Below are 26,755 nucleotides of genomic sequence, written 5' to 3'. Positions count from 1 at the left end.
TATAATGCTTAAGTAAGCATTTTACTAAAACCCCCTGTACAAAATATAAATTTACAACATAAAATTTTAGTAAAAAAAATAATAAAAATTGTTAAGATTAAAACATGCAAAATTACAATTAAATAAATTTAAAGTAAAATTTTTATTACAATAACATTTTAAGTAAAAGGAAAGCCAGGTCAAATGTTAATGGTGGCTTTTAAGTGGATTTTTTGGTATAATTTTTTATGTTATGAATTTTAGTCAAGGTCCTTTTTTTTGGGTAAAATTCAATTTATTTTTCTTTTATTATTTAACATGTTAAAAAGAAATTGTTTTAAATCAGGCTTTTAATGCGGTCAATAGAAAATTTGTGTGTAAGAAAGTAATAAAAATGTTTAAATGACAAATGAAAAGGGTTTAATTATAATATTTAAATAAGAATTGTTGCCATCATTACATCTTCGTTTACACCAATGAGAACCAAAGACAGCACCGGGTCAAGAAAATTATTCGGCTTCTTACACAAACACAATACGAAGACAAACAAAGCTCTTCACAGAGTTCAAAAGATAAAGATACCAATACATTATCATTTAAATGATAAAACCATTTAAAGCAGAGGTCGGCATTCATAGCTACCAGAGCCCGAATGCGATCGACTATTTGGATGTACACACCAGGAATGAGAGCGAAACATTAATTAACATTATAAAAAGGGAAGAGTTTGTATCCAAAAATTAATTTTGTGTCTACAATACATTTATTAATGTGGCATTTAATCTTTAACATTCAATATACCTAAAACTCAGTATAAATATAACTTTAATGCTGGGCCTTAAGTTGTTTGCCACTGTTTCCTCTAGTCTGTCACAAAATATTTTTTGTTTTGCATGGGTAACACATTTATATTTTCTTAAAATCTAGTAGGTTTTTTATTAGACGGTCTATTAAAATATTGTTGGCATATTTGCATAAATTAATTTTCTGCAAAAAAAAAAAGAAAAAACATTTTCTTGTCTAAATAAAATAAAAATCTTAAAATTTGTTCAAGCAACACCTGCTAGCAGCCTAAAAAATATCATATTTTGTGAAATTGCTAGACTTAAACACCCACCCAAGACAGCAAATAACATTTTAAGCATAAATCGATTTTTTTCTAAAAGCTTTTAAATCATTTTCAACTTTTATTTAAAAAATTAAAAAAAAACTCTAAAAATAATAAATTTTATAAAATTTTACTCACCTTCCCATGGACATCCCACAACTTCAGCTCTTAAACACACCGTACGATCATATTGCGAGTAGGGATAGATGCGTATTTTTGTGGCAAAAATGATGGGTTGCAAGACATTTTCAACTTCACTATAAGTGTTAATATTACCGGGCAATATCTGCAATAATACAAAAAAAAAACAGAACAATGAAAAAAATACAGATAATCAACCAACAATTTATTGCTTGAAATTTTTCTTATTTATTTTTGTGGCATGAGCTAGCTGTTTTGCAGCAATATGTGTATGAAAAAACCTAAAGAAACTTCTTACATACAAATAGTTGTAGGTGCCTTGAAACAGTACCGTAGCTGCATCTTTATGATGCCTTTGAGTTGCATCTAAACATTATAAATGAAAACTAAAACATACAAAAATAGTTAGTCTACAGATCCTCATCTAGAGTTTCATTCGCCATAGCACGAATTTTAGTATGTTGAAAGTGGGGGAGAAAAAACTATATATAAAATAAATAAAAATTAATGTTTTAAAATGAAATTACATTTTTTTAGTTTCACAGAAGTGTATGCTACATTCTCTGTTATATATTTTGAACTGAAACATTAGAAAGGATATCTAGAGGTTCACATAAATATTTGGCTTTCACTCTTTTCATCATTGCTCTCTTCTCTATTTATAATAATCGCAAACTCTTTGGGAATAAATTTTGCGATAAAGAAGAGTCCTCTCTTAGGAATTAATCTCCACACATGCACAGCATTGAGGCAAGAATATGGGGAGAAATTTAGAGGAGTTGTGTTTGTGACCAAAGAGTTTATTGTGGAGAGATTATTCACATAAGATCAGAGCTAATGAATCCTGTAGTGTGTTGTATGATTCACTGACGAACCGATCACAAATGAATCTGTTATTATGCAAAAAAATATTTTAAATCAAAACGTATGGTTATAATGAATATGTTACTATAGAACCATGAAATTCTACCCACATTTCATCGGGGCTCCATCAAATCAATCGACTTGGTCATCATCTTTATTCTGTCGAGAAGAATCGATTGCTTACTTTTGGGTCAAGGTAAAATAAGTAAAATTTTGCTGCCGCAGCTATAAAATTCGGTTATTAAGGCAGAATTACAGAATTAAATTTGGATATTTGACATTGACTTCAATATATTGTTCCTTACGATTTCCGATCACTAAGGACAAGTTTGAAGTATTCTTTGAAACTCTAGGTTATCGTTTACTGGCATGTGGTGATTACTTACACAGAGAAAACAGATTCGTGATAGCAACCGAATTTTTGGGTTCTATTAACAGAAAGTCAGTTGATAAAGAAGAATTTCGGTTGAAGCAACCAAACTTTTGTGACCCCTTCCAAAATTTCGTAGCTACAACTGTCAAATTCAGTCACTATGATAGAATCATTCGATTGACAACAAATTTGGTTGCTATTGCGAATATGTTTTCTCTGTGTAGTTAACCCTAGAGAAAGACAGCTTTACAAAGCTCTTGTCGACATTAATAATTGCCTGGATGACCATCCAACATACTGGTCTACTGATCCTAGCAAGATTCCTGATAATATTCCTTGTAATATCAATAAATGTAGATCGAAATTTTATATGTGCGGAAATATCTTTTGATTTATCTTCCGAGCATTCACCTGTAATAGTCACAGTGTGAGGGAGAGTTAAATGAATGCGTCAATGACTTAATCTCATTAATTACATCGGCTCTGGCTCGAAAAGATAAAGCTTAGAAGAGAGTGGCAATAAAATAGACCACCTGCTGCAAAGCAGAGGCTGTCCATAGCTACTCTAAGACTGAAGAGAGTCCTTTGTTTAGAGGAGGATAGCAGAAATAGAATATATATCGACCGTTTGACGAATTCCAAACATATGAACTTTTCTCTTTGTAGCATTAAAACTACCGGTTGTTTTAGAAAAAACAGAGGGAAAAACTCCGTTGAGAAAAGCTGAGAGGCTGTCTATCACTACTATAAGACTGAAGAGAGTTCTTTGTTTAGAGGAGGATCGCAGAAATAGAAGATACATCGACGAATTCCAAACATATGAACTTTTTTCTTTGTAGCATTAAAACCACCGGTAGAGGAAAAAAACTCCATTGAGAAAAGCTGATGGTAATTTGGGTAAGAACTGCTAAAAACAAAGCATTAATTTTTGCAAGCACCTGCTTAATATATTTCATTTAATTTTGTACTGGAAAATCCTCCTGTTTATAAGACAACGGATGAACAAATCAGAGTAATTCCCGAGCACGTTTGAAAAGTTATCAAAAATAACATAAATACAAAAAAAATCTCCAGGATATGACAAAATTACGCCATCCATGATTAAAAATCTACCGAATATAGGAATAATCATGCAATTTGTACTGTTTTCTGCAATCATTAGACTAAGCGTTTTCCCAACTAATTGGAATACTGCTCAGATCATAATGATACCTAAACCAGGAAAAGATTTTACAATGCCATCTTCATAAAGACCTAAAAGTCTGAATAGTTCATCAATTTGATTTTCGTGAACAATTTAAAACCATTGAGCAAGTTAAACTAGTTGTACAAGGTGGCGCAAAAGTAAACTTCCGATGTTTTTTGGCTGTAATTAAAAAAAATGAAAAACTTAGATACTTTTTGTGGATTATTTTTATTTGGTCTTTTAATTTTTTTTACATCAAGTCGATAATATGATGTCATGTAAATGGCCGCCGCCACAGTTGATTGTCATTTGAGCCCTTTTTATGGCATTTTCCATCACTTTGGCCAAAACTTCCGGCGATAGGTCCTCAAATTCTTGACGGATATTGTCTTTAAGAGCTGCAAGAGTCTGAGGCTTGTTGACATAAACCCGCGACTTCAAAAAGCCCCACAAAAAGAAGTCTGGAGCGGTCAAATCAGGCGATCTTGCTGGCCAGTGCAAATCGCCAAAACGGGAGATTAGGCGCCCGGGAAATGCATCCTTCAGCATTTCGGTTGTGGCACGTGCAGTGTGTGCCGTTGCACCGTCTTGTTGGAACCACATGTTTTCCAATTCCAATTCATCAAGTTGCGGCAAAAAGAACTCATTGATGATTGATCTGTAGCGCTCACCATTCACAGTAACCGTTTGGCCGGCGACGTCTTCGAAGAAAAAAGGTCCGATGACTCCTCCAGCGAAAACAGCACACCATACAGTGACTTTGAGCGGGTGTAATGGCCACGCCTGGCAGCATCTCGTGTTGTGCCAGTCTCTTCGAGGCGAGCGGCTAAAGGTCGCAGTGTTTCATCAGTAGGCGTTGGACGGCCAGGAAATCTGCGACGAAATTCACGTTGTGCGAAAGTCATCGACCGATTATTGGTCAAATAAATAGTCAGCAATATTCCGCGTTCTGGATCAGTGTAGCGTAACATTGTTTATTAACATGTATTTCGCATGTGTTTACTACACAAATGTCAAAACAGAACTGACATTAGGTGCCAATCGCAAAATTTATAGCATTTTCTGATAGGAGGATTACTTTTGCGTCACCTTGTATAAGAAAATCTTTTGAAAATAAATAATACATATTTTTTAGGTTTATGAAATTCACAGGGAAGTGTTAATGGACCAACACTCTATTTTATATATACTTCTTATTTGCCTGTGTGTGATAGACTTACCATATCGACATTCGCTGAGGATACGGCAATACTTGGCCCCATTCAGATCCGCAGGTAGATTCTACGGAATTTTCCAATTATCACAGACTCCTGGAGATATTGTTAAGTAACTGGAAAATATAAGTAAATGGACTCAAAAGTAAACACATTACATTTACTCCACAGACAGTTACTGCTACATAACTTGGTATCCACTTGGATATACGACTTACTTGGCATCGTCATTTAGAAGCCATAGACTTCACATGAGGTTAAGAACCTCTAGCTTTCTCTGGTTAATCAACGACCAATCAAAATAAAGCCTCGACTATAAAGTCATCCTGTATAAAAGTATTTTAAAACCAGTTTGGATGTATGGAATCCAATTGTGGTGAATGGCCAGTAATGCCAGTATTGAACTTATACAGAGGGCCCAATCGAAAATGCGTAGGACCATAACGAGACTTACACGTACCGTTAGTTAACCCATTAAAAATTAAGACCATTTAAAATGAAAAATTTTTAAATTCATTTATTTATTTATTTAAACTAAAATACGGTCAAAGAACATAGTAAATTAAAAAAAATTTAAGAAACGTGTTTTTGGGGCTATACCTGACTCCAATACATATCTTCTTTTGGCATAGAGCGATATTCACTGTAAAGCGAAATACTCAAGAATATATTCAAATCTTCAGCGTTGAAGGATAAATTGTGCTTAGTAGCTTGTGGTTAAACTAAAAACCTTTTCCCCATTCAAGTATGAAATAATATTGAACTCGTTGTCAAAAAAATAGTTTAAGACATTTGAACATCGCATGGTCTTATTATCCAAATAGAATTTGTTTTGCTTGATCTTGAGGGCATTATTTTCTGTCAGAACATCTCAAGTGGAACATCATCGCCGCTATCACTGTCACAAAATACTTATATTTCACCTGGTACATGCGATCTCTAACAAAGTCGTCAGCAACACCTTCATCTTCATCCATATTACAATCCGGATCTGATAAAATAATAGTTATCAAAATTGTGGTGCTCATATTTTTCCAAAAAATCTAGTTTTTAAAACATTTGCATTAAAAACTTCACGTTTTGATGGTCTGCAATTCTATTTTAGCGTAAGAAAAATCTTAAAACAAGTAAGAAAGTATGGTCGGTCAAGCCCGACCATATAATACCCTACACTAGTAAAAGAGCAAAAACATTTTTCTTGTAAAATTTCAATAATTTATATTTTTGAGTGATTTTCGGAAGTGGGCCTGATATGGGAGCTATGACTAATTATGGACCGATCACCATGAAATTAGGTCGTGTGATTTATATCTACATTAAAGGTAAATATGTTGAACTTTGTGTGTATACCAACATTTTTAAGCGTTTTATGCACGTTAAAGTGATTTTCGGAAGCGGGTCTATATGGGAGCTATGACTAATTATGGACCGATCGTAACAAAATTTGGTGACATGAATTTTGTGTATATAAAACTTATTTGGAGCGGAATTTGTGGAGATAAATATATAAATTAAACATTTATGACCGATAAAGTCCAATTTCGAGAGGACATTTGTATGGGGGCTAGGTGAAATAATGGACCGATTTCAGCCAGTTTCAATAGGCTTGGTCCATGAGCCGAAAAAATAATATGCACCAAATTTCATCGAAATATCTTCAAAATTGCGACCTGTACTCTGCGCACAAGGTTTACATGGACAGCCAGCCAGCCAGCCGACCAGAAAAGTGATTCTAAGTCGATCGGTATAATTTATATACCTTACACCACTATGGTGGTGTAGGGTATAAAAAATAATACATATCAAGCCATTGTACCCAATTGGGTACACCGATTTTCTTAATCACACAACTTAGTCCCAACAAATTATTTTTCTTATACATTTTTATAAAATGTACACATAATCACTCTACTTCACAAAATTATAAAAAACTCTTGCTTTCGTAAAACTGTGTTTGCTCCCCGCAGCTTAATTGTTACTAACCTCGCTAATATTCCAATAAATGATATAGCATTATAAAAACAGGACAAAATATACCTTAACCCTCTAACCGGAAAGGCTGCCTTTAGGTGGGAATGTTAAATGTATGTAATGAATGTGCACTTGTCTTTTGTTTGTTTTTATTCCAACATATTTTTTTTTCAAACAATAATCTGATTAGAGGGTTAAGGGTATTATTTTTTTAAATTTTGTATGTGTGATGTTTAAAAGCATAGTGTGTTAAATGCAAAATCACAAAAATGTTCTTAAACTTATCTTGTTAAAAAATTTATGAGTATTTGAATATTGCCTTTTTTCTGTACTCAAGCAGGTACAATGGCTGGGAATGGGTTAAGGATGAGTTCAAGAATGTCCGTGAGAAATACATTATGAAATTACAAAGCCACCCGAACCCGCACAGCCGATCTACCAACATGACAAGCCCGTTAGAGAGCATTTAGTTTTAATTTTAGTTATATGGTTTTAATACTTATTGTTAGGCCTAAGAAAATAAGGCAGATTCAATTAATGGAAAAAAAATCAGCTCAGTCGGATTATAAATGGATTTTTGGCGATAGTTAAATAATGTGAGACCCGAGGTGACAAATCCACCTACGAAGTTGAGCCACTGTATATCAGCTCGAAAGCACCTCAGCTCAAACCTCGTGAAATTTCGTTACGATATCTCCAATTGTTCTTGAGACTGTAAGATATAATTGTATATAATTGTCATTTAAAATTTTTCACTTAAGCTGCTACGTTTTATGATTTCCTTTAAAACCATAGTCTAATCGAAAATTATTGATTTCAAGATCATCAGCTTAACAACCCCGTCTTCATTGGGGTTCAAGGGTTTCAAACCGTACATTAGATTCAGCACTTCATTATTTGTTATGCCCTTCACCATGTGTGGTAAGGGTATGTTGTAAAAACATTGAAAAACCCCAATATTTTCATAAATTCATCCTTTTAAATCATTACGTATTGAAAACGAAGTATCACGTACCATCTAAACAATAGTTTTCTTCCTAAGATTCCTTTAGAAAAGTTATGTCGTACTGGTGTATCAAAGAAAGCTATAAAGCCTCAAAATAACGCACAATTTAAGCAAAGTAGCAGTATATAAAGTAGCAAATATTCTATATGATTGAGTCCAAGCATTTTATCTCTACAAAAGTTTTGCCTGTGTTAATTTCCAGTAATTCCTTTATACTGCAAGTTCTGCATATTCCTGTAATGTATTATTCTGACCACATGATAGGGCATTCCAAATTCACCTCTGCTTTAAAACACCTAATCGACTTGCCTTATTTCACATGCTAAAAACATGTTACCATGCCAAATTGTTAACCATAAATCTGTTTGGTTTTTTTCTCTCCTCATCTTGCGATTAACAAAAACTACATACTAAAACAATGTTGTGGTGCTTCGATGGGGCAACTATATCGTGGAGCCAACATTGTGTAGAAGGTATGTGAAAATGTTGAAAAATAATTTTGTTTTTTTGAAGATGTTTATCGCTTCCTGACTCCTACGCCAAAATGTTTTTTCTTTTTGGAGGCAGAGAATGTTTATTGTTGCAAAGATGTTAAAGATTAATATAATTAAAAAATATCATATCAGCGATTAATTAAAAGCAGAAACGAATTTTAATTGCATGATTGAGCAAGATAAAGAAATTAATGTGGTAACACCTGTGGAAAAGCAGGGGTATTTAAAAAGTCATTAAAAATAAAGTTATTACTATGAAATATGGGGAATATTAATATGCAACTATAAGGACTCTATTACACAATTATTCACGGCTATTTTGTGGTGTAGCGTATTTCGCTTTATTTGCTTAAAGTTAATGGATGAATGCTACCTTTTTATATTATATCCTTTATAAACACTCAATATTAAAACCACAAAAAACTTCCCTAACTAATGGCTATTTAATATTTGAACCTTTTAAACTCACCTCCTTGCCTTGTATGTTCTTCCATCTGCGCCATTTCTCCATGCCCGGTCGCCAATATTCCACCACATAAGCCTCTGTGTATTCTTGGCCCTGACCCTTACCAAAGCGTCCTTGTGTCCGAATGCCAGTTATCACATGAACTTGCAACAAATCAATTTGTAAATATTCCTTTAATCCGCGTGATACCATGTGTTTTGGACACCAAGCTCCACCATTATTATCGACCTTCAATCTGTCAATTAAAACAGAACAAAAAAAGAAGATAGACAAACATGAGTATAAAATAAATATATTTATGTATGATAAACAAACAAAACATATAGACACAAATTTAATGCTTCAATAATAAAACTCTATGTAAGTGAACGCTTCGTTGAATTAATAAATTAAGAACAACATATTTTTACTTTTAGGGATATTGGAACAGAAAAAAGAAATAATAATGGTTTCACAGACAGTGAAGGGCAAAAGTAAAGGAACTTCTAAAGCTGTACTTTTAATTAACTTTTTTCTTTACTTGACTGCTAACCAACTTATTTGAGGAATTGTTGAAGTCAAATATAAATAGCTTTACGGAAAATACAGATTTAAAGTGGTCCAAAATGCTATTTGGCAGTTTTTAGACCCACCATTCAAAAGATGGGGTATATTCTGGGCCTTATAAAATTCTAAACGATCTAGCTATATCCGTACGTCCGCTTGTCTGATTGGCTGTAGAAGGAAAGATAGCGCCTACAGGGAAGGACTTAGGTGGATGAAATTTGCTGTTGATCAAAACTATTTGGCATTGGAAATGGGCAAAATCAGTCAAGTAGAACCAGAGTTAGGGAGCAAAATATGAGACAATCTCCAATTTTATTTATATATATTTCAGATAATCCATTGAAATTTTACATACGTTTTCTTATGGTAAAAGCCTTTTACTAAAAGGACATTCTGCCTATAAATTAGCGCTGTTCATACAAAATACAGAAAAAGTAAGTTTCACTAGGAAGTAAATAACTAAAACATATAATGAATTGGAGAATATGGCACAACACATTGGCTATCGAACAAGAACCAGATTCGGATCATGGAACGTTATCAGAAACATCGCTCATGGCGCAATTATGCAATAAAATGGTCAGATGCCGGCTTGACTTCCTCTGACTATGTGAAGTTAGATGGAAAGGTTAACTACTCACAACCAAAATGCAGAATGACTTAATGGATTACAACTCTATATCCGGAAGAATACTCACAGCCCACATTCGTACTAAAAATCGTAACATCACCAACAGAAGCAGATGCCAACTACAAAAATGACTATTTCTATGAACAATTGAACAGAGTAATCACCATGGAGCAACATAAAAAATGTTATGGGGATATACGCAGTAATTGCTGTTAAACTTTAACGAGCATAAATCTCTTAAAAATGTTGGTATAAACACAAAATTCAATAGAAATAACTTCCATATAGACATAAATCACACGACCTCCCATAGCTCCCATATAAGACCCGCTTCCGAAAATCACTTTAACGAGCATAAATCTCTTAAAAATGTTGGTATAAACACAAAATTCAATAGAAATAACTTCCATATAGACATAAATCACACGACCTAATTTCATGGCGATATGTCCATAATTAGTCATAGCTCCCATATAAGACCCGGTTCCGAAAATCATTCACGAAAATAAATTATAGTGTAGGGTATTATATAGTCGAGCTTGGCCGAATATACTTCCCTACTTGTTTTAATCCTTTTACAACTTTTACATAAGTAAAGCTGATGCAAAAAATAAAAAAATCCGCATTTTCGTACTAAATGCTATAGAAAAATAAAAGTTAAACTTTAACCTTAAATTGCGCAACAACTGCTGAACCGATTTTAATGAAATTAAAACTGGAGAAAAATTCAAGAAGTTATCTGTCCACCAAAAAAAATTTCTAAAATATATCTATCGCACAGTGTGGTGATCGCAAATCTAACTGGACAAAATTAATAAAACACGTTGGGTTCACTTCTCACTTATGAATCATATAAAAAATGAGTTAAAATATATAAAAGATTATAAAAAACCAACTTTTTTTCGCAATGTATTTTGGGAGTTTTTACCCATTCTTCAAAAATTTTCTTTCGTGAAAAAGTAGAAGTCATACTGGAAAAGTGAAAAAATTTATGGCGGTCGCAAAAATGCGCAAGATGTTTTTGATTTACCTTAAAGTGAAAACTTGACAGATTAACCCAAATATAGTTTTACAGCCGAACTATGCGGAATAAACAGCTTTAATTCTACTTGAAAAAAGGAAATATTTTATTTTTTCCAATTTCTGATCTTCTCACAAAAAATAGTTTTTTTTAATAGTTACAATATAAATAATTAAATGAAAATTGTTGCATATTTCCTCAAAATAGAGCTTAATAATAATGTAAAAAAATGATGACAATAAAATCACCGTAGCCTTTTTAATCATAAACCAAAGTCAAACAAAAAATACACTTTTCTTTGAAATCTTAATGTACCTGTTGACAACAACTGACTTTAAAGCTTAGTTTTTCCTAATCGGAGCTAAAAACCAAAAAAAACAAAACATGAATTACAGTTCCCTATTGTATTGAGAAGCTCATTAAATGATCAGAAGGAATGTTGCCAGACATTTAATTTTTAATTTTGTCCAGCTAGATTTGTGATTTACCACAGTGTGTATCGGTTCAAAAGTTACAGAGTTTTGGCCGATGAAAAACGAAAATGAGCCACTGTGCGCCGCGGTGAACGTCTCATAGATTTCTGCATGGGCAAGCAAAATTCACTGGTTGTACTAAATTTCCACACCGTAATATACATAAATATACATGACAATCTCCAGATGGTATTACCCGTAATCATATCGACCACTTCATTATAAGCAGAAAGTTTCTGGGATGCCTAATGGACATAAAGGCAATCAGAGGAGCGGACAAACTTGTCTATATATTAATAAATTCAATGTACACAGGCTGCTACAACCATCAGTTGCACAACAGTTCACACGCCATCTGTGTACATCAACATCATCCAAGTTGGAAAAATAAAACCGAAGCCTGCATTAAAACTAAGAATGACACACTAGGCCGGTGTGGTGTGGTGAGTTTTAAAGAAAGGAAATCCTTTAAAATGGAAAAACTCACAGTACTGAATTCCAAGTTCCATAAACTAAATCATTGTTCCAAAATCGTCGAAAAAAAGGCTAGAGCTGACCCTAGGCTGTGTAAGAAAATATGGCTATATCGGCCCATCACACACACCAAATATAAGGGCGAGACATGATAACATCATTACCGACATCGAAGATCAACTTGGACGATGGAAAGAATTCTTCAAGTCTCCGTCGCTGGCAACAGGCTCACACAGTCCACCTTCTCAGCGACAAATCAAAAGAAATCAAAGAAGAGAGATCTCCACAGCACCATCGACTATCGAGGAAGTAAAAAGAGCTGCTATTAAACTCAAGAACAAAAAAGCTGCTGATCCCGACTGGATATCATGCTGATTATCTATCGAATGGAAATAAGGCGTAATACTTAACAACACTTTCCAAATTGGGAGACCGAATGTAGGAACTGGAGAGGCATAACTCTATTGAACGCCAACCAGAAGGTTATCACAATGATCATCTTAGACCGAATTTCACCAACCATTGACAAATCTCTTTGGAATGAGCAGAGTGGATTTAGACCGAACCGACCATGTGTAGATCAAATCAATATATTGCGCATAATAATCGAACAGTCTGCAAAGTAGAACTACCTACTCTTCTTAGTCTTTGCAGACTTCGAATGAGCATTTGATACCATCAATAGACTCTCTCATCTCCTTTATAAAAGAGCTACACCGAAACGCTTTCGATATGAACACCGGAGTGAGACAAGGATGTACACTATCACCAGTGCTTTTCATGTTAGTTCTGGACATAGTTTCCTGAAACGTCGAAAGTCACTAACTCCTTAATAGCAAAACTACAAGTGTTTTGTAAATAAATATCTGCGCAAAATAAACAAAATATTTTGGCCAAACCGCAAATGACAATATGCTGTCAATTAGCAACCAATCTCACATCGCCCACGAAATCCGCCGTAATTACGCGTAAGTGGTCGTAGATTGGCAGACATCTCCAACATAGCAAAGGCCAGTTTAGAATAGAATCCGCAAGGAAGATGAAATCTGGGACGACAACGAACAACATGGACAAGATCTGTAGAAGCGGAGTATCGACAACAAGGGCCCAGGGGGCCTCAAATTCATAAAAACAAGATAGAAATCGCTGGAGAGCCTTCGTGGACACGTTCCCCTAACATACGGATATTAATTGCCTATTCGCTATCATCAATTGTTAAATTGTTTTTCTGTTTGTTCAATGTAAATTACGATTGTATCGCTAGAAGTTTCTTCTTTGGTGAAGCAAACCCCATTTGTGCTAACTAAGTAAAAAACAAGTAAGAAAGTATGGTCGGTCAAGCCCGACCATATAATACCCTATACTAAGTAAAAAAGCAAAAACATTTTTCTTTTAAAATTTCAATAATTTATATTTTTGAGTGATTTTCGGAAGTGGGCCTTATATGGGGGCTATGACCAATTATGGACCGAATACCATGAAATTAGGTCGTGTGATTTATGTCTATATGAAAGTTTACTATGTTGAATTTTGCGATTTATGCACGTTAAAGTGATTTTCGGAAGCGGGTCTACATGAGCTATGACTAATTATAGATCGATCGCAACAAAATTTGGTGACATGAATTTTGTATATAAAAAACTTATTTGGAGCGGAATTTGTGGAGATACATTTATAAATTAAACATTTATGTCCGATAAAGTCCAATTTCAGAAGGACATTTGTATGAGGGCTAGGTGAAATAATAGACCGATTTCAGCTAGTTTCAATAGAATTGGTCTTTGTGCAGAAAAAATATGTACCAAATTTGATCGAAATATTTTCAAAATTGCGACCTGTACTCTGTGCACAATGTTTGCATGGACAGCCAGCCAAGCAGACAGACGGACGGACGTCGTTTAATCGACTCAGAAAGTGATTCTAAGTCGATCGGTATACTTTAAGGTGGGTGTTAGACTAATATTTTTCGGCGTTACAAACATCTGCACAAACGCATAATACTCTCCCCACTATGGTGGTGTAGGGTATAAAAAATTAAGATCTGCCCATAACTGGTCATAGCTGCCATAGGAACACTTCCGAAGATACTTTAAATATGCACATGAAAGTCGTTATGATAAAGTCCAAATTAGACATAAAAATCGTCAAACCGAATTTTACAAGGATCGGAGAATGATTCGTCACATCACTCTCTCTCTACTTTCATATTATATTGGTGGCGAATATATAACATTCAACACAGCCAAATACTTGTTCATATTAAATGTATTAGCGTACGACTACTTCTACTCTACACTGTTTAAAAAATGCATACTCTGTCTGAGTGTTTATGCACACACATCTGATTACTTGTAACTCTCACATATTGTTGCTGCTGCTGATAATGAACGACAACAGTAGCAACATATCATTGATGATAAATATATATGTATATATTTTTGTTACTTATGTATAGTTAAAGGATTATGATAAAAACATATATTTTTTTCCATTGTAATGATGACTGCTGGAAAAAAAATCAATAATAAATATTGTAGCCAGTATTGTGTTTATAAGGCGGAAAATTGGTCTAGGTGGTAGTAATATTGTTGTTATGGAGATTGTTCTTTTTTTCTTTCGTTTTTGGCGAGTAATTAAATGTTGTTGTAGTTTTTTTTTTTTTTGTTCATCTGTTTTGAGCTGATATGTCAAATGATGTTGCAGGAGAAAGATTACAGCAGTAATGTTGATAATTAAAGCACACACTAAATTGATGTGGAGATGCAGACGATCCTTAATTTAAATGCAACTTATTTGACGAAAAAATGCTGTTTCTAGTGCAAAATACATTGAAATTTCATATGTGTGGAAAATCACACAAGAGATAAGTAACATCAGTTGTTAAATATTTCAACATTACAAAATATTTTTGCAAACGTTCCTCAATTTAAATGCAACTTATTTGACGACAAAATAATTCTGTTCCTAGTGCAAAATACATTGAAATGGTATATGTATGGAAAATCATACAAAAGGTAAGTACTATCAGTTGTTAAATATTTCAACATCAAAAAATATTCTTGACTTAATTTAAGAAGTTGCTGGAATATCGCATATATATTTTTAATTATGTATGGTTTTCCACACAAGTGGAAATTATAGATTTGAGAACATCCAAATTACTAAATGTGGAAAATCACACAAGAGGTAAGTAACATCAGTTTTTAAATATTTTACCATCAAAAAAATATTTTTTACTAAATTAATGCGCTTTCTGTGTAAATGTTAAGAAGTTTCATGAATATCGCTTACTAGCTGAAGCGATATTCATGAAATATCGCTTCAGCTAGAAAACATCTGTTTTATATTGCATCTCGATTTTAATATACAGTGTCGGACAAAGTCGGTGATCCAACCTTCAATGTTAATACATATGGTGGCATTCCGGCTGGTTTCAATTAATTAAAAAATTCAGTAGGTTAATTGACGGCTTGTTCTTCGTTCATTACTGTATCAATCTATTTGTATTTTATTGTTTCGCTAGACAGTTTCAATTGTATTTGCTTATTGAGCTTGTTAACATCATAATTTGTTGGTGCCAAAATTGCATGTTCCCACAGCCAATCCGAATTGTTGTAGTTGGTTGTAAGACTATGGAATACTTTGTCGACAACTTCTTGAATATTCATTTCCATTTGGCAGAAGTCCGGGATTGAAATCTCATTTGTGGAGGGATCAATTGGAATTTTATTTCCGATGTCCGACAATTGCTTTGAGAAAGTTTCGGCAGAAGGGTATTGCAGCAAATGCACACGCATGTTCGTTAATAGCGTTCGGCTTCTGTAGCTTCATTTCCAGTGAAATAAATTTGAAGGAACTTCGTACTTGGAAAGCGGGATCCAATTCTGTGGTACATTTGGCCTTGAACTTTAAAGGTGGACATGAAGTTGTTCTTTTGGATATTTTGAACGAAATGTTTGAAAATAGGAAATGTAACTTAGAAACAGCTCAGACGGCTCAATAACTGGTGGCAGAATAACTTTACCGTTCGAACAGCACATTCCCGGGGATTCCTTAGGGAACTTCAAAATGCTGCAATGTAAGTAATGTTTGTTCATTGCGCCAATCAGTACATCCTTGTGATTCCTGTAGTCATCATACTTATTGCAATAAAAGTATGATTTACAGTGTTACCCGCTATGCTTTTCCGAAGATTCCGTGAAATTTTATCAAAATCGGTCCAGCCGTTTTGAGTCCATATTAGGGTTCCTAATTTCCCGGACTTTTTTCATTCCCGGGAGGAAATTAAAAAATCGTTTCATTCCCGGGAATTCCCGGAAATTTTTTAACACTAAATTAAACCAAAAACCAGAAAATTTGTTCGAATAAATTGACTTATAATTGTACCAGGATTTTAAAAGAAGTAAAAAATAACTATATTTGGTTGTACAATGTTGGTCCAGCCTTTATAAGGGTTTTTAATTTAATAGTGACATTTTATCGGTATTATCACAGTCGTTGTTTTAATCAGTATAAAATCAATAAATTCTTTGTTTAATTAAAGAACTTAAAAATTTCGCTTGTGGCTTGTGTTGAATAAAAAAATTCGGTTATTCGACAATAATACTTCTTTGCCAACTGACTATCTGCTGCTAGAACTGAAATATCTATGGATATAATAGAATAATTCAATTCGCAACAAATTTGGCCATCGAAACGAATCTGAAAATTGTACTTTTAGAAGAAAACTTATGAAGAAATTCCCGACAAACATTTCCCGAAAATTAACAAAAATATATTCCCGGGAAATTTATCCCGCGTAGGAACCCTAGTCCATATGGAACATATATACAAACATCTGTTTTTAAATATAATGGCATTAGCGGTATAATGTAAAAATTTGATTTTTACACACCTCTCCGCCCACAGACCGAATATCAAAAATCTGACTATACGGTGTTACCCGCTGGGCTATTCTGAAGATTCCCTGAAAATTTCATCAAAATCGGTACAGACGTTTTATTATATATATAGATGGTATTAGCGGTATAATATAAAAATTGGATTTTGCCACGCCCCTCCGCCCACAGACCGAAAATCAAAAATCTGACTTTACAGTGTTATCCGCCACGCTATTCCGAAGATTCGCTGAAAATTTTATTAAAAGCGGTCCAGCCGTTTTTGAGTTCATTCGGAACATACATACCCACATACAAACATCCATTTTTATATATATAGATATATTTTTAATTATGTGTGGTTTTCCACACAAGTGCAAATTACAGATTTGAGGTAATCCAAATTAATAATCATCAACATTTTTTTTTGGATCAAAAAAATTGTGCTTGGTTTTTTGCTTACATCTCAGCAATTTATGGGCCGATTTTTACGATTTTAAATAGCAACCTTAGTGGGACTATAGGGGATTTATTGATGTATCAATCATTCATGTTCGTTATTTGGGGACTTCGGAAAGCAGATTTCAACAGACAGAAATTAAGGATGTGAAAATGACAAACTTATATGTATATGTTCATGTCTTTTGTATCAAAAATTGTTTCTATTAATTTATCCTCCTCTTTTTCAATACATTTGACTTTATGTCTGTTTGGTTTTATTTTATTGATAATATAGCTGTTTGGTGTTTGTGTCATTGTCGTCGTTGTTGTAGTTGTTGCTATTGCTGATGTTGTTTTTATTTTTGTTTTCGGTAGTTATTTCATTAATTAAAAATAATTGGTGTTATATGAGTCAATAACGTACTCTACTGTACTGGTGTACGTTAATAAATACATATGTACATACAAACATTTCTACATTTTTCCCATAAATGTATATATATTCATCTATGTATATGGAATGTATGTATGTGTTTGCCTGTATTTATTTGCAAACAACCATTAATATTTTTGTATTAATATTATGTGAGAAATTTAATTAAGAATTATTTTACATAATCCGCAAAAGGTGAAATGGAACAGCACAGAAAAAAAATCATGTTTAAATATTCAATAAATATAAAAATTTGTGGTAAATGATTCAATTAATTTGTTTTTTAAATATTTATGCTAAAAGTATGCTGTAATTGAAAACATATTTTAAGTAAATGACTAAAAGTAGGCTATGGAAAAGTTAATGAACTCGTGATAAAGCGACAAATGGCTAAAAGGATGAAGGCATTATGATTTAAATGTTGTAATATTGATTGTATATTTTAAAAAAATATTCCATTAATAGTTTTAAATACAACTTTTTAAGTCTTTGATAAAATTATTTTACTAAAGTCTTTTGAAATTGTACTGTTTTATAGCACACTTCAAGGATGACCTTTTGCTTAATTGTAGCTTGAATTGTTCGTTAAAATAATATGCTAGTGGGTGACAATTAAATAAACAAGAGTATTCTTTCTCTTCTTTACAAGTTACTTTTAACCTTGAAGTAGGCAACAATACTATTCTTGCATTTCAAAAACAAAAAAACAAGCGCGTGAGTTGAAAATAGCTAGTAGCTATACTCGTTTACTGTATAAAGAATTTTAATTGCATAAACAAAGCTACAGTTAGTAAGTGTGAAAATATAGCATACTTCAAGGGCGTGTTGAGTAATATAAACAAACATATATATTTTTGTATATCGTAATAACCACAGAATAAAAGACTTTCGAATAATATAAAAATTTAAACGTTGCCTTTATTAAGCAACAAAAAACCTTATTATTGGCTATTTTTAGGAAAAATTTTTAATCATATTTTAAAGCACTACAACCTCTCTTATTTTCAAAAATTTAACCTTGCAACCAAAAACTTTCTACTGGCCACTGACTTTGCACTTGTTGCAAGAACCCTCCCCAACAAATAATAAATAATTGTACATAAACATAGAAATTTATTATACACAAGATAATAAATTACCCAGCATTTGGCCTAATTTAAGTATGAAAAATTACAGCTCCCTAAATAAAGGTCACTTAAGTACAGCCTGGATTAAATTTAAGCATAAATGCTAAATTTTCCAGAAAGTATTTATATTCATTTCATTAATTAGTTTGCAATGAATAAATATTAAAGGTCGTTGTGATTTTTTTTTGTTTCTGCACAAAGTTGTTTGTTTGCTGAACAAATTAATTAAAATATGTCTGCGTTTGTAATAAGGGCTTCGTTTTAATAATTTGTGGTATTAATAATTATGTATTTGAGGTTATTTTATAACTCGTGCATAAAAAAACAAAACACATAAATATGTATTGCATACTTATAGGCAGGCAGGTGAAATGAATAATACAGTAGGCTTTAAAAGGCTTATAAATTTAATTGCAATAAATTATGGTTTTTCTTTAGAAATACCTACTACTGCTCAGTCTTCTTAAACATTAATTGTATTGAGAATTAAAGCCATGCATTTGTTGTGGTATAATTAATAATTTTAATTATTTGGAAAATAAATCTTTTAAAGTCCATAAATTTTAATAATTTTTGTTATGATTTATGAAGGAATCAATAAAAACTTCTTAATTTATATTTATTGCACTTCATTCATAAAGAATTTTTAAATTTATTTACATGAATTACAAAAGCTACGTTTGGTTAGATAAGGGTAGCTGTCAGATTCAACTACAATATAACTAAACCTACCTAAAATAAAGACTCTACAGTAAAATTAACCAGAGCTAGATATATAGCTCAAAATATTCATTAATTCAGACAACTCATTGATCACAGTCAATAAAATGAATATCATTTGTTTTCTCGTCAATACCGATAGTAGCTTAATAAGAACTGATATATCTGTCTCCATAGCTCCAATCATTTGTACTCAACACTTAGACACTTAAGTATGTATGAGCTCGCGCAGACAAGATGGGGATGTGAACCGTCTTGTACGATAACCGGAATGATATGGCCCCAACTAAACCGAGAGTGGACAACATATCTTATTGGCCTGTCACGTTCAAAATTCAGTAAAGTAGTGGCGGTGATAACCGGACACTGCTGATTTGGCAACCATGCGAGGTGTCAAGATTAAGAGATTTACGCTAAATAGTCTTTCTGAGCTTTCGGACATGAAGTTAGAGTGCATCAATGCCTTTATCAGGAATAACAATTACCAGATACGGGAATCTCCACGGAGAGTCCTAATATTCTTCAATTATCTGGTGCTTAATACTATTCTCTCCTTTCTCTTCACATCTTCTATTCTCCATTCCATCTTACTGTTTCCTTCTCTTCTCATTTCTATCTGTCGCTCTTTTCTTTTCCATCTTTTTTTCCCCTTTCACACAGAGGGACCTATTGCCTGGACCCAAGTGAGCTACCCTCTTTCCTTTCTCTACTATGCGGCTGCCTGAGAACCTAACATAGTCACTTAATGAGATATTGTCTATTTATCACAGACACCAGTATAGAGATTATGGTTGGTTGGTTAATGTGATAGTTCCCTACGCGCCAACAGTCAAGTAGAGTCGAAAGTCCCCGTTCTAATAAGACCTCACCACTCGCCAGATGTACATCGTAATGTATGCTAAAAATATCGAAGTTATTAGACTTAACCTGTAGCTGTGAGATTTTTCGGTAGGTCATTAAGTCTAGACCCAAATATTTTACCTAGGTTGGTTAATATGTAGTTGTCCAGGAATCTGTGATTTTTAACACATAGGGCTGAGCACTCGTAGAGGATTGGAAAATCCTACTTGCTACGACAGTGGTCGTTAAAAGGGGAGACCAAGGCGACATGCTTGCTTACCTAGCATCCAGTGTCCGGTTAATGCTGCCAGCAACCTTGTTATATCCCTTTTATTATGGAAAGAAAGTGTATTGTAAGAAAGTGTCTGAGGTATCCAAAGCAGATTCAATTCTAGCTGAATCGTCTGCCTGTTCATTGCCATAGTAGTTTCTACGAGCAGGGACCCTAACTAAAGTAATGTCAGATATACGACCTAACCTTCACAGAGCGTTCTTACATTGTCTGACTAATAAAAATTAAATTGTATAGGTATTCAATCAGAGAAGTATTATGGCAATTTAGTATATTACAAGCTATCATGGTTGCAAAAATTTCAGACTGAAAAATATTATATTCTTTGGGAAGACGGTCTGAGATACCAATCCCAAGTTCTTCACAGAATACACCAGAACCAACAACAGCTCATTATATCATGGTGTGATATTCATACACAAGGTTTCCCCTACCACTCACTCCTGGAAGGAACTAAGACTTTGAATACCCACCATCAAAATCTGAATACGGAGTAATAAAGTCCAAAGGTTGGTTTACAAACGAAAGCAGCAGGTCCAGAATCGTCATGTGGCCATATGTTCTTGATTTCCAACATCCAGATGCCTCTTTAAACTGTAGCCAGAGGTAATTATTATGTGAAGGTCAATTGGAACAAGGTGCAGTTCAGTACCTCTGAAGGACGTGTTCCTATTTCCCCAGTTATGCCAATGTAAGCCGATATCTGTTCTTTATATAGTTGGTCTAAGACATAATTTTTCCTAGTACAATACAAAAGATCCATAAGTTAGAATTCGACGTACTATAGCTGTATACGTCCATAATTTGAGAGGGGGATTTTGCAGTTTTTCAAGACCACTTTCCTTTCTAGAATTGTTCTACGGATTGTAAAATCATGTTCTGGAAAATATTGAGATAATAGGATGACGTTAATTGGTGATGCAACGGCAGAGATGGGAAAACATTTTTTTTAAAATTGAGATTTTAATACAAAAGTATAAAAAGTTCACAAATATTTCTTCTTTTCTCGTTGTTACACTCTGGTATGCAAAAGTCGTAAGTCCACTTTGTAGTATGCATATGTGCTATGCTAGGCTTGGATCCAGAGGGGGCAAATAGGAATTCCCGCTCCCCAAAACCGAACAGTTTTCATATAAAAGAGAAAAAATGTAGAACAAATTGGCCATTTTTAGCTATGACCTTTTCCTATCTTTCTGGCAACATATGGGTTTCGAGCTGCTTATCTATTGAGGCCATGAAAGAATCAAGCCATGAAAGAATCAGTGTTGGATTTTCTGTTCCAAACTGAAGTGTGTCCCACAGAAAGCGTTCTGCATCGGTCGAAACAAATCCTAAATAAACATGTTGCCGAGCGTTGTCATGATGAAATATTGCTGGCCGCATATTATGGAAGTTTTTCGGCCAATGCTTGCTTCAAATGAATCAATTGCGTTCGGTGCATGTTCCCTTTAATTTTCTGGTCAGATTTAGGCAGCCATAATCTATAGGACCCTTTTGCTCGCATCAACTAAAGACAATGACCTCAACACCACCGATATTTGGCTTTGGTGTTGATGCGGCTAATTGGCCGGGCTTCACATATGATCTCTTACGCTTTGTGTTATTGAAATGGATACATTTTTCTTCGTAAATCATGATTCGCTGCAAAAATTATTTTCTTTTAAGCATCATTTCGGACATGCCAAATCGTCTTTCAAGCTCTCTCGGCTTCAATTCGTACCCAATTACCCTACTTTTGGATGAATTTTGCTGTTCGCCAAAGTTTTGTTTTTGCTGCGTCAGTATCTCTCAATGATTTTGAAAGCTCTAGTTGAGCTTGACAACAATCGCCATGGAGTAATACTTCCAATTCTGGTCTTCACACAGTTTTGGCTGGCCTGGACGATATTTGTCCTCCGTGTCAAAATCACCACACCTGAACCGCACAAATTATTTCTCGCATGTTGAAACAGATGGATCACATTCACCATAAGCTTTGGAAGCATGTAAGAAAACTTCCCGCATTTTTAGTACAAAATTCGACATTTTCGAAGCAAAAAAAACATTGATGTTTACGCTATAATGATCAATAACTAAGTAAGAATAGATGACAGATATGTACCCTTCAAAATGACATATAGTTATTAAATGAAAACTGTATTCAAAAGATACACTCCAACTTGTTAATAGATCAAAATTGTTTTACTAAACAAAACTAATTAAGCTAACTTTACTTTAAGCATACTTCCTTTATTTCAAAGATACTTTTCAGTAAAAGTTAAACGATGTACCATTTAAAGCAGGGCTTTTAAATAATTTTCATTCTATAAAATTTATTTATTCATTTGCCATTTATTTTACTTTCACCTCTTTATTTTCACATTTACAGTGTTTTTGTGTGTGTGTCAGAAAACATGCATACAACCACACACAAAATAAATGCTCGTAAATACATTCATATATTTTTATTAACCATAAACATTGATACTGTTTCGAAAACGCCCACTGCCTTGTAAAACTAATAGGAATAGCAAACATTAAAACAAACATGTTTATATATTTTTTTTTTAATATTTCTCTCTGTTGTGTTGTTTTTTTGCAATCTACCGTGACCTACATTTGCCTGGGTATGTTCCTGGTGTATGTGGCATTTAAGCGTTTGTTGAAGGTAGGCAATTCGAAAAGTTGTTGGAAAATTTATGTTGGAAATTATTAGAATACAAATATCCAGGCTAATGTCTGATCACTTGTCTAACTTGAATTAATATATTTTGGATCATTTGACATGTATTTGCTATTTGTAGTGCAAATGTAGTCACTTATTTTGTACTGCACAGGAAGTGGTTATTTTACGCACCAGAATTAATCTATTGGGGAGTTGTCGGAGGAAGGTTTGTTTAGAAGCAATCGGTTATTGGACTGTCTATGAGATGTCTTTTTAACGGACTATTTGAGGTCAATTAACACCCATACATGTTATAATAACTTGTTATGTAGCTGATTAAGTAACCAGAAAGGTAGCTAGTACGATAACTGACGCTATGTAACCAGTATAGGAATGCAATGCTTTGACTACTTTGGAACAACTATCTGACAGTCTCATTGTAATCAAAAAGGTTCATACATGTGTTAAAGTAACTAGTCATTTAGCTAGTTATATAACTAGCTGTCACCCTAAAAAATATGTAAAATCACTAGCTCGGGACAGTCTCCTAGAACTGCTCTCGCAGCAGTGTGTTTGTTCTAGTATGCCAATGTATTCAATATTTTATGTTACACTTTTCCACACTCCAACACATACAATTGTAATATATGCAAAAGGGTATATGGGCAATTCCACGAGAATGACAACCATGACTGAAAAGACAAAAAACCCTTTCAAAATCTGTCGCGTACTGTATGTCACGTACGATATTCAATTTTATCTATATATATAAAAATTAAATGGTCCATGTATTTAATGTCATCAAGAGAGAACGGTTGGAGCGATTTGGCTGATTTTTTTTATTCGATACGAAATTTTCAGGACATGGTTTGTAATTCAAACATTCCGGGTAAAACTCGGATTTTTTTTTTTTTTTTGAATCCAGTCAACTGTAATATAATAGCTCCCTAAAGTATGCAGTACAAATTTAGATATTTTATTTGCAAATAAATAAGAACAGAGAAACTTCAAGAACTAACATTAGTAAATGCTACCGGGCGAAGCCGGGGCGGTCAACTAGTTTATTATAAGATCATCCAAAGATTGTTTTCATTTAACCCTGCTGTTAGGTTAAAAAAAACTTACGAATCTTAGGTAAGGACCATTTTGGTCCTCTTTGTATTTTTCATAAAAAATTTTACATAAAACTCTTTGACCAGACATTTTAAATATTTATAAAAGTGAATATATAAATTTTTATAAAAAAAATTAAAAAAAATGGAAAATTGACGAAATATTATCAGTGATATTGCCGAAATTCTAAATGAAATTGATTCAGATATTTCATTTTCGTCCATATTACATGAAAATATTGAAAGAAAGTCACATTGGTGAATGTGAAATGAACAATGGTGAAGAAAATGAAGCAGATTATGCTGTAGATGCATTATACATTGCGAAAACCAAAATGCAATGGATTCCTTTACCACGTCACATTGGAGCTTCAGCGGAGAATATTACATCATTACCACCAGGTTTAACGCTTTGTGGTGTGAAAATAATCATGGATAATACGAATAAATGTGGTAGACTTGAATTTGAAAGCAAATGGAAAGATTTATTGGTGTTCTAATTCTTGCTGGGATTTTGGTCTTGTATATACGTAATTAGGTTATCATAATAATTTTATATTGCAGTGGCAAAAACGAAGATTAGTTTGATGCAAGTTTTGGCATATTTTCTGGTCTATTAAGAGCTAGGATAATTTTTAATTGATACAAGTGCTCTCAGCTTGGATGATGTCAACAGAAGACAACAAGAAAGTAGTGACAAGTTTGAGTTATGGGACAATTGGGAAACTCTTCTTTCAATGTTTTATAACATCCTGATAACAGGTGATAACTTCATCTTTTGAGTAAGATGCAAAGGAGACGGACATATATGGGAACATTTCGGGAAAACAAAACTTCCACCGAAATTGTTTATGTCCAAAAAAGTTCCTTTATACACATCCGAATTTGATTTTGGTGAAATCGCAGCACTTGTTTGCTATATATATCGGCCATAAAACTAAAGGAACTATATTGATGAGCTCCATCAATAATCATAACAAGATACCTGCAATCGTTTCTTATTACAACTGTACAAAGTTTCCTTTATCTATCTTAGGAGGCGTTGATACTGCTGATCAAACGATTAGTTACTACAACACTAAAAGAAAATTAAATAAATGGTAAAATGATGTATTTTCAAATATAGATGATACATCCGAGTTTTTACGCCAGTTAGCTATGTGCCTATCAAAAGAATACGTTTTGAAATGGACAGTCAAACCTAAAAATCCATTTGCAGCAGAGCTATTGACTCAACAAAAAGCTTCGCCATCAAATAGTGTACCATCTACAAGAGTTGATATAAAAATTTCAGCTACTAGAAAATGGGGAATTTGCAATTGATGTAAGTTCAAATGTAATGCCAAATGCATTATATCCAACATATTTTTATGCAAATCGAATCGAAAAACAATTTTTTCATCTTGCTTCGAAAATAACAATAAGCCATAATTGTTTTTTCTTACTTTTACTCATATAAAGAATAAAATATATTGCATGGACCAAAATGGTCCATAACCTAAGATTTGTAAATTTTAATTTTTTTCTGTTCTATGTTATCCTATATAGCTAAAAACTAACTAAAATCATTAAAATAGAAAAATAATACCTGAGCAGACGTTTTAAGTTGATACGATAAGCCATTGCAAATTTATATAAAAAATAAAAAAAAATTTGACCAAAATGATCCAAACCTAACAGCAGGGTTAAATATGATGGATTGTAGAAGAACAAGTAAGAGATCTATATTTGGCTGTGTCGAATATTATATACCCTTCACCGAATTATACTTCAAAATACAAATTTTAAATCTTTTTAGGTATACCCTCCACCACCATAAGTGGTGAATGAGGATATATATAAGTTTGTCATTCCGTGTGTAACATTGAGAAATATTCATCTGAGACCCAACAAAGTATATATATTATTGATCCTTATGAAATTCTAAGTCGATTGAGCTATGTCCGTCTGTCTGTATGTCTGTGTAAAACACGCTCATGTCCAAAATAGACAAACAAAATTGGTAAACTTGCAAGCAAAATGTTTATTGTTCTCCTAAGCAGTTTGGTACTGAAAATTATCAAAATCGGTTCAGTGGAACCAGAGTTATGAACCAAAATGTGAGACAACCTAAAAAAAACATGATAATTTTAAAATTGTTTTTGTTATATGTAAAAATATATTTCAGATAATACCATCAACTTTTACACACGCTATTTTTATATTAAAGGGACTAACACTGGTAAAAATTATAGGAATCGGTCCATGATTTCTCCTAGCCCCCATACAAATTTCTTCCCGAAATATAGTTCTATGGTCTGTAAATGCCTACCAAATTGCAGT

The 26,755-nt window shown here is 33.4% G+C and overlaps 1 protein-coding gene across 1 annotated transcript in view; it reads right to left on the bottom strand.

The window, feature by feature from the left end:
* The window catches only part of LOC135952185 (discoidin domain-containing receptor 2-like), a 284,912-nt gene that overhangs the window by 125,919 nt on the left and 132,238 nt on the right, over positions 1-26,755 (bottom strand). Inside the window, exons 3-4 of the mRNA XM_065502025.1 lie at positions 8,806-9,037; positions 1,226-1,373 (exon numbers count right to left, since the gene is read on the bottom strand). Of these exons, the coding sequence (XP_065358097.1) occupies positions 1,226-1,373; positions 8,806-9,037 (380 nt within the window). The remainder of the gene's footprint in view (positions 1-1,225; positions 1,374-8,805; positions 9,038-26,755) is intronic.

Source organism: Calliphora vicina, chromosome 2 (genome assembly GCF_958450345.1).
Source record: "Calliphora vicina chromosome 2, idCalVici1.1, whole genome shotgun sequence".
Lineage (NCBI taxonomy): Eukaryota > Metazoa > Arthropoda > Insecta > Diptera > Calliphoridae > Calliphora > Calliphora vicina.
Note: the sequence above shows the minus strand (reverse complement) of the source record. Positions and strands in the feature narration are given on the sequence as shown.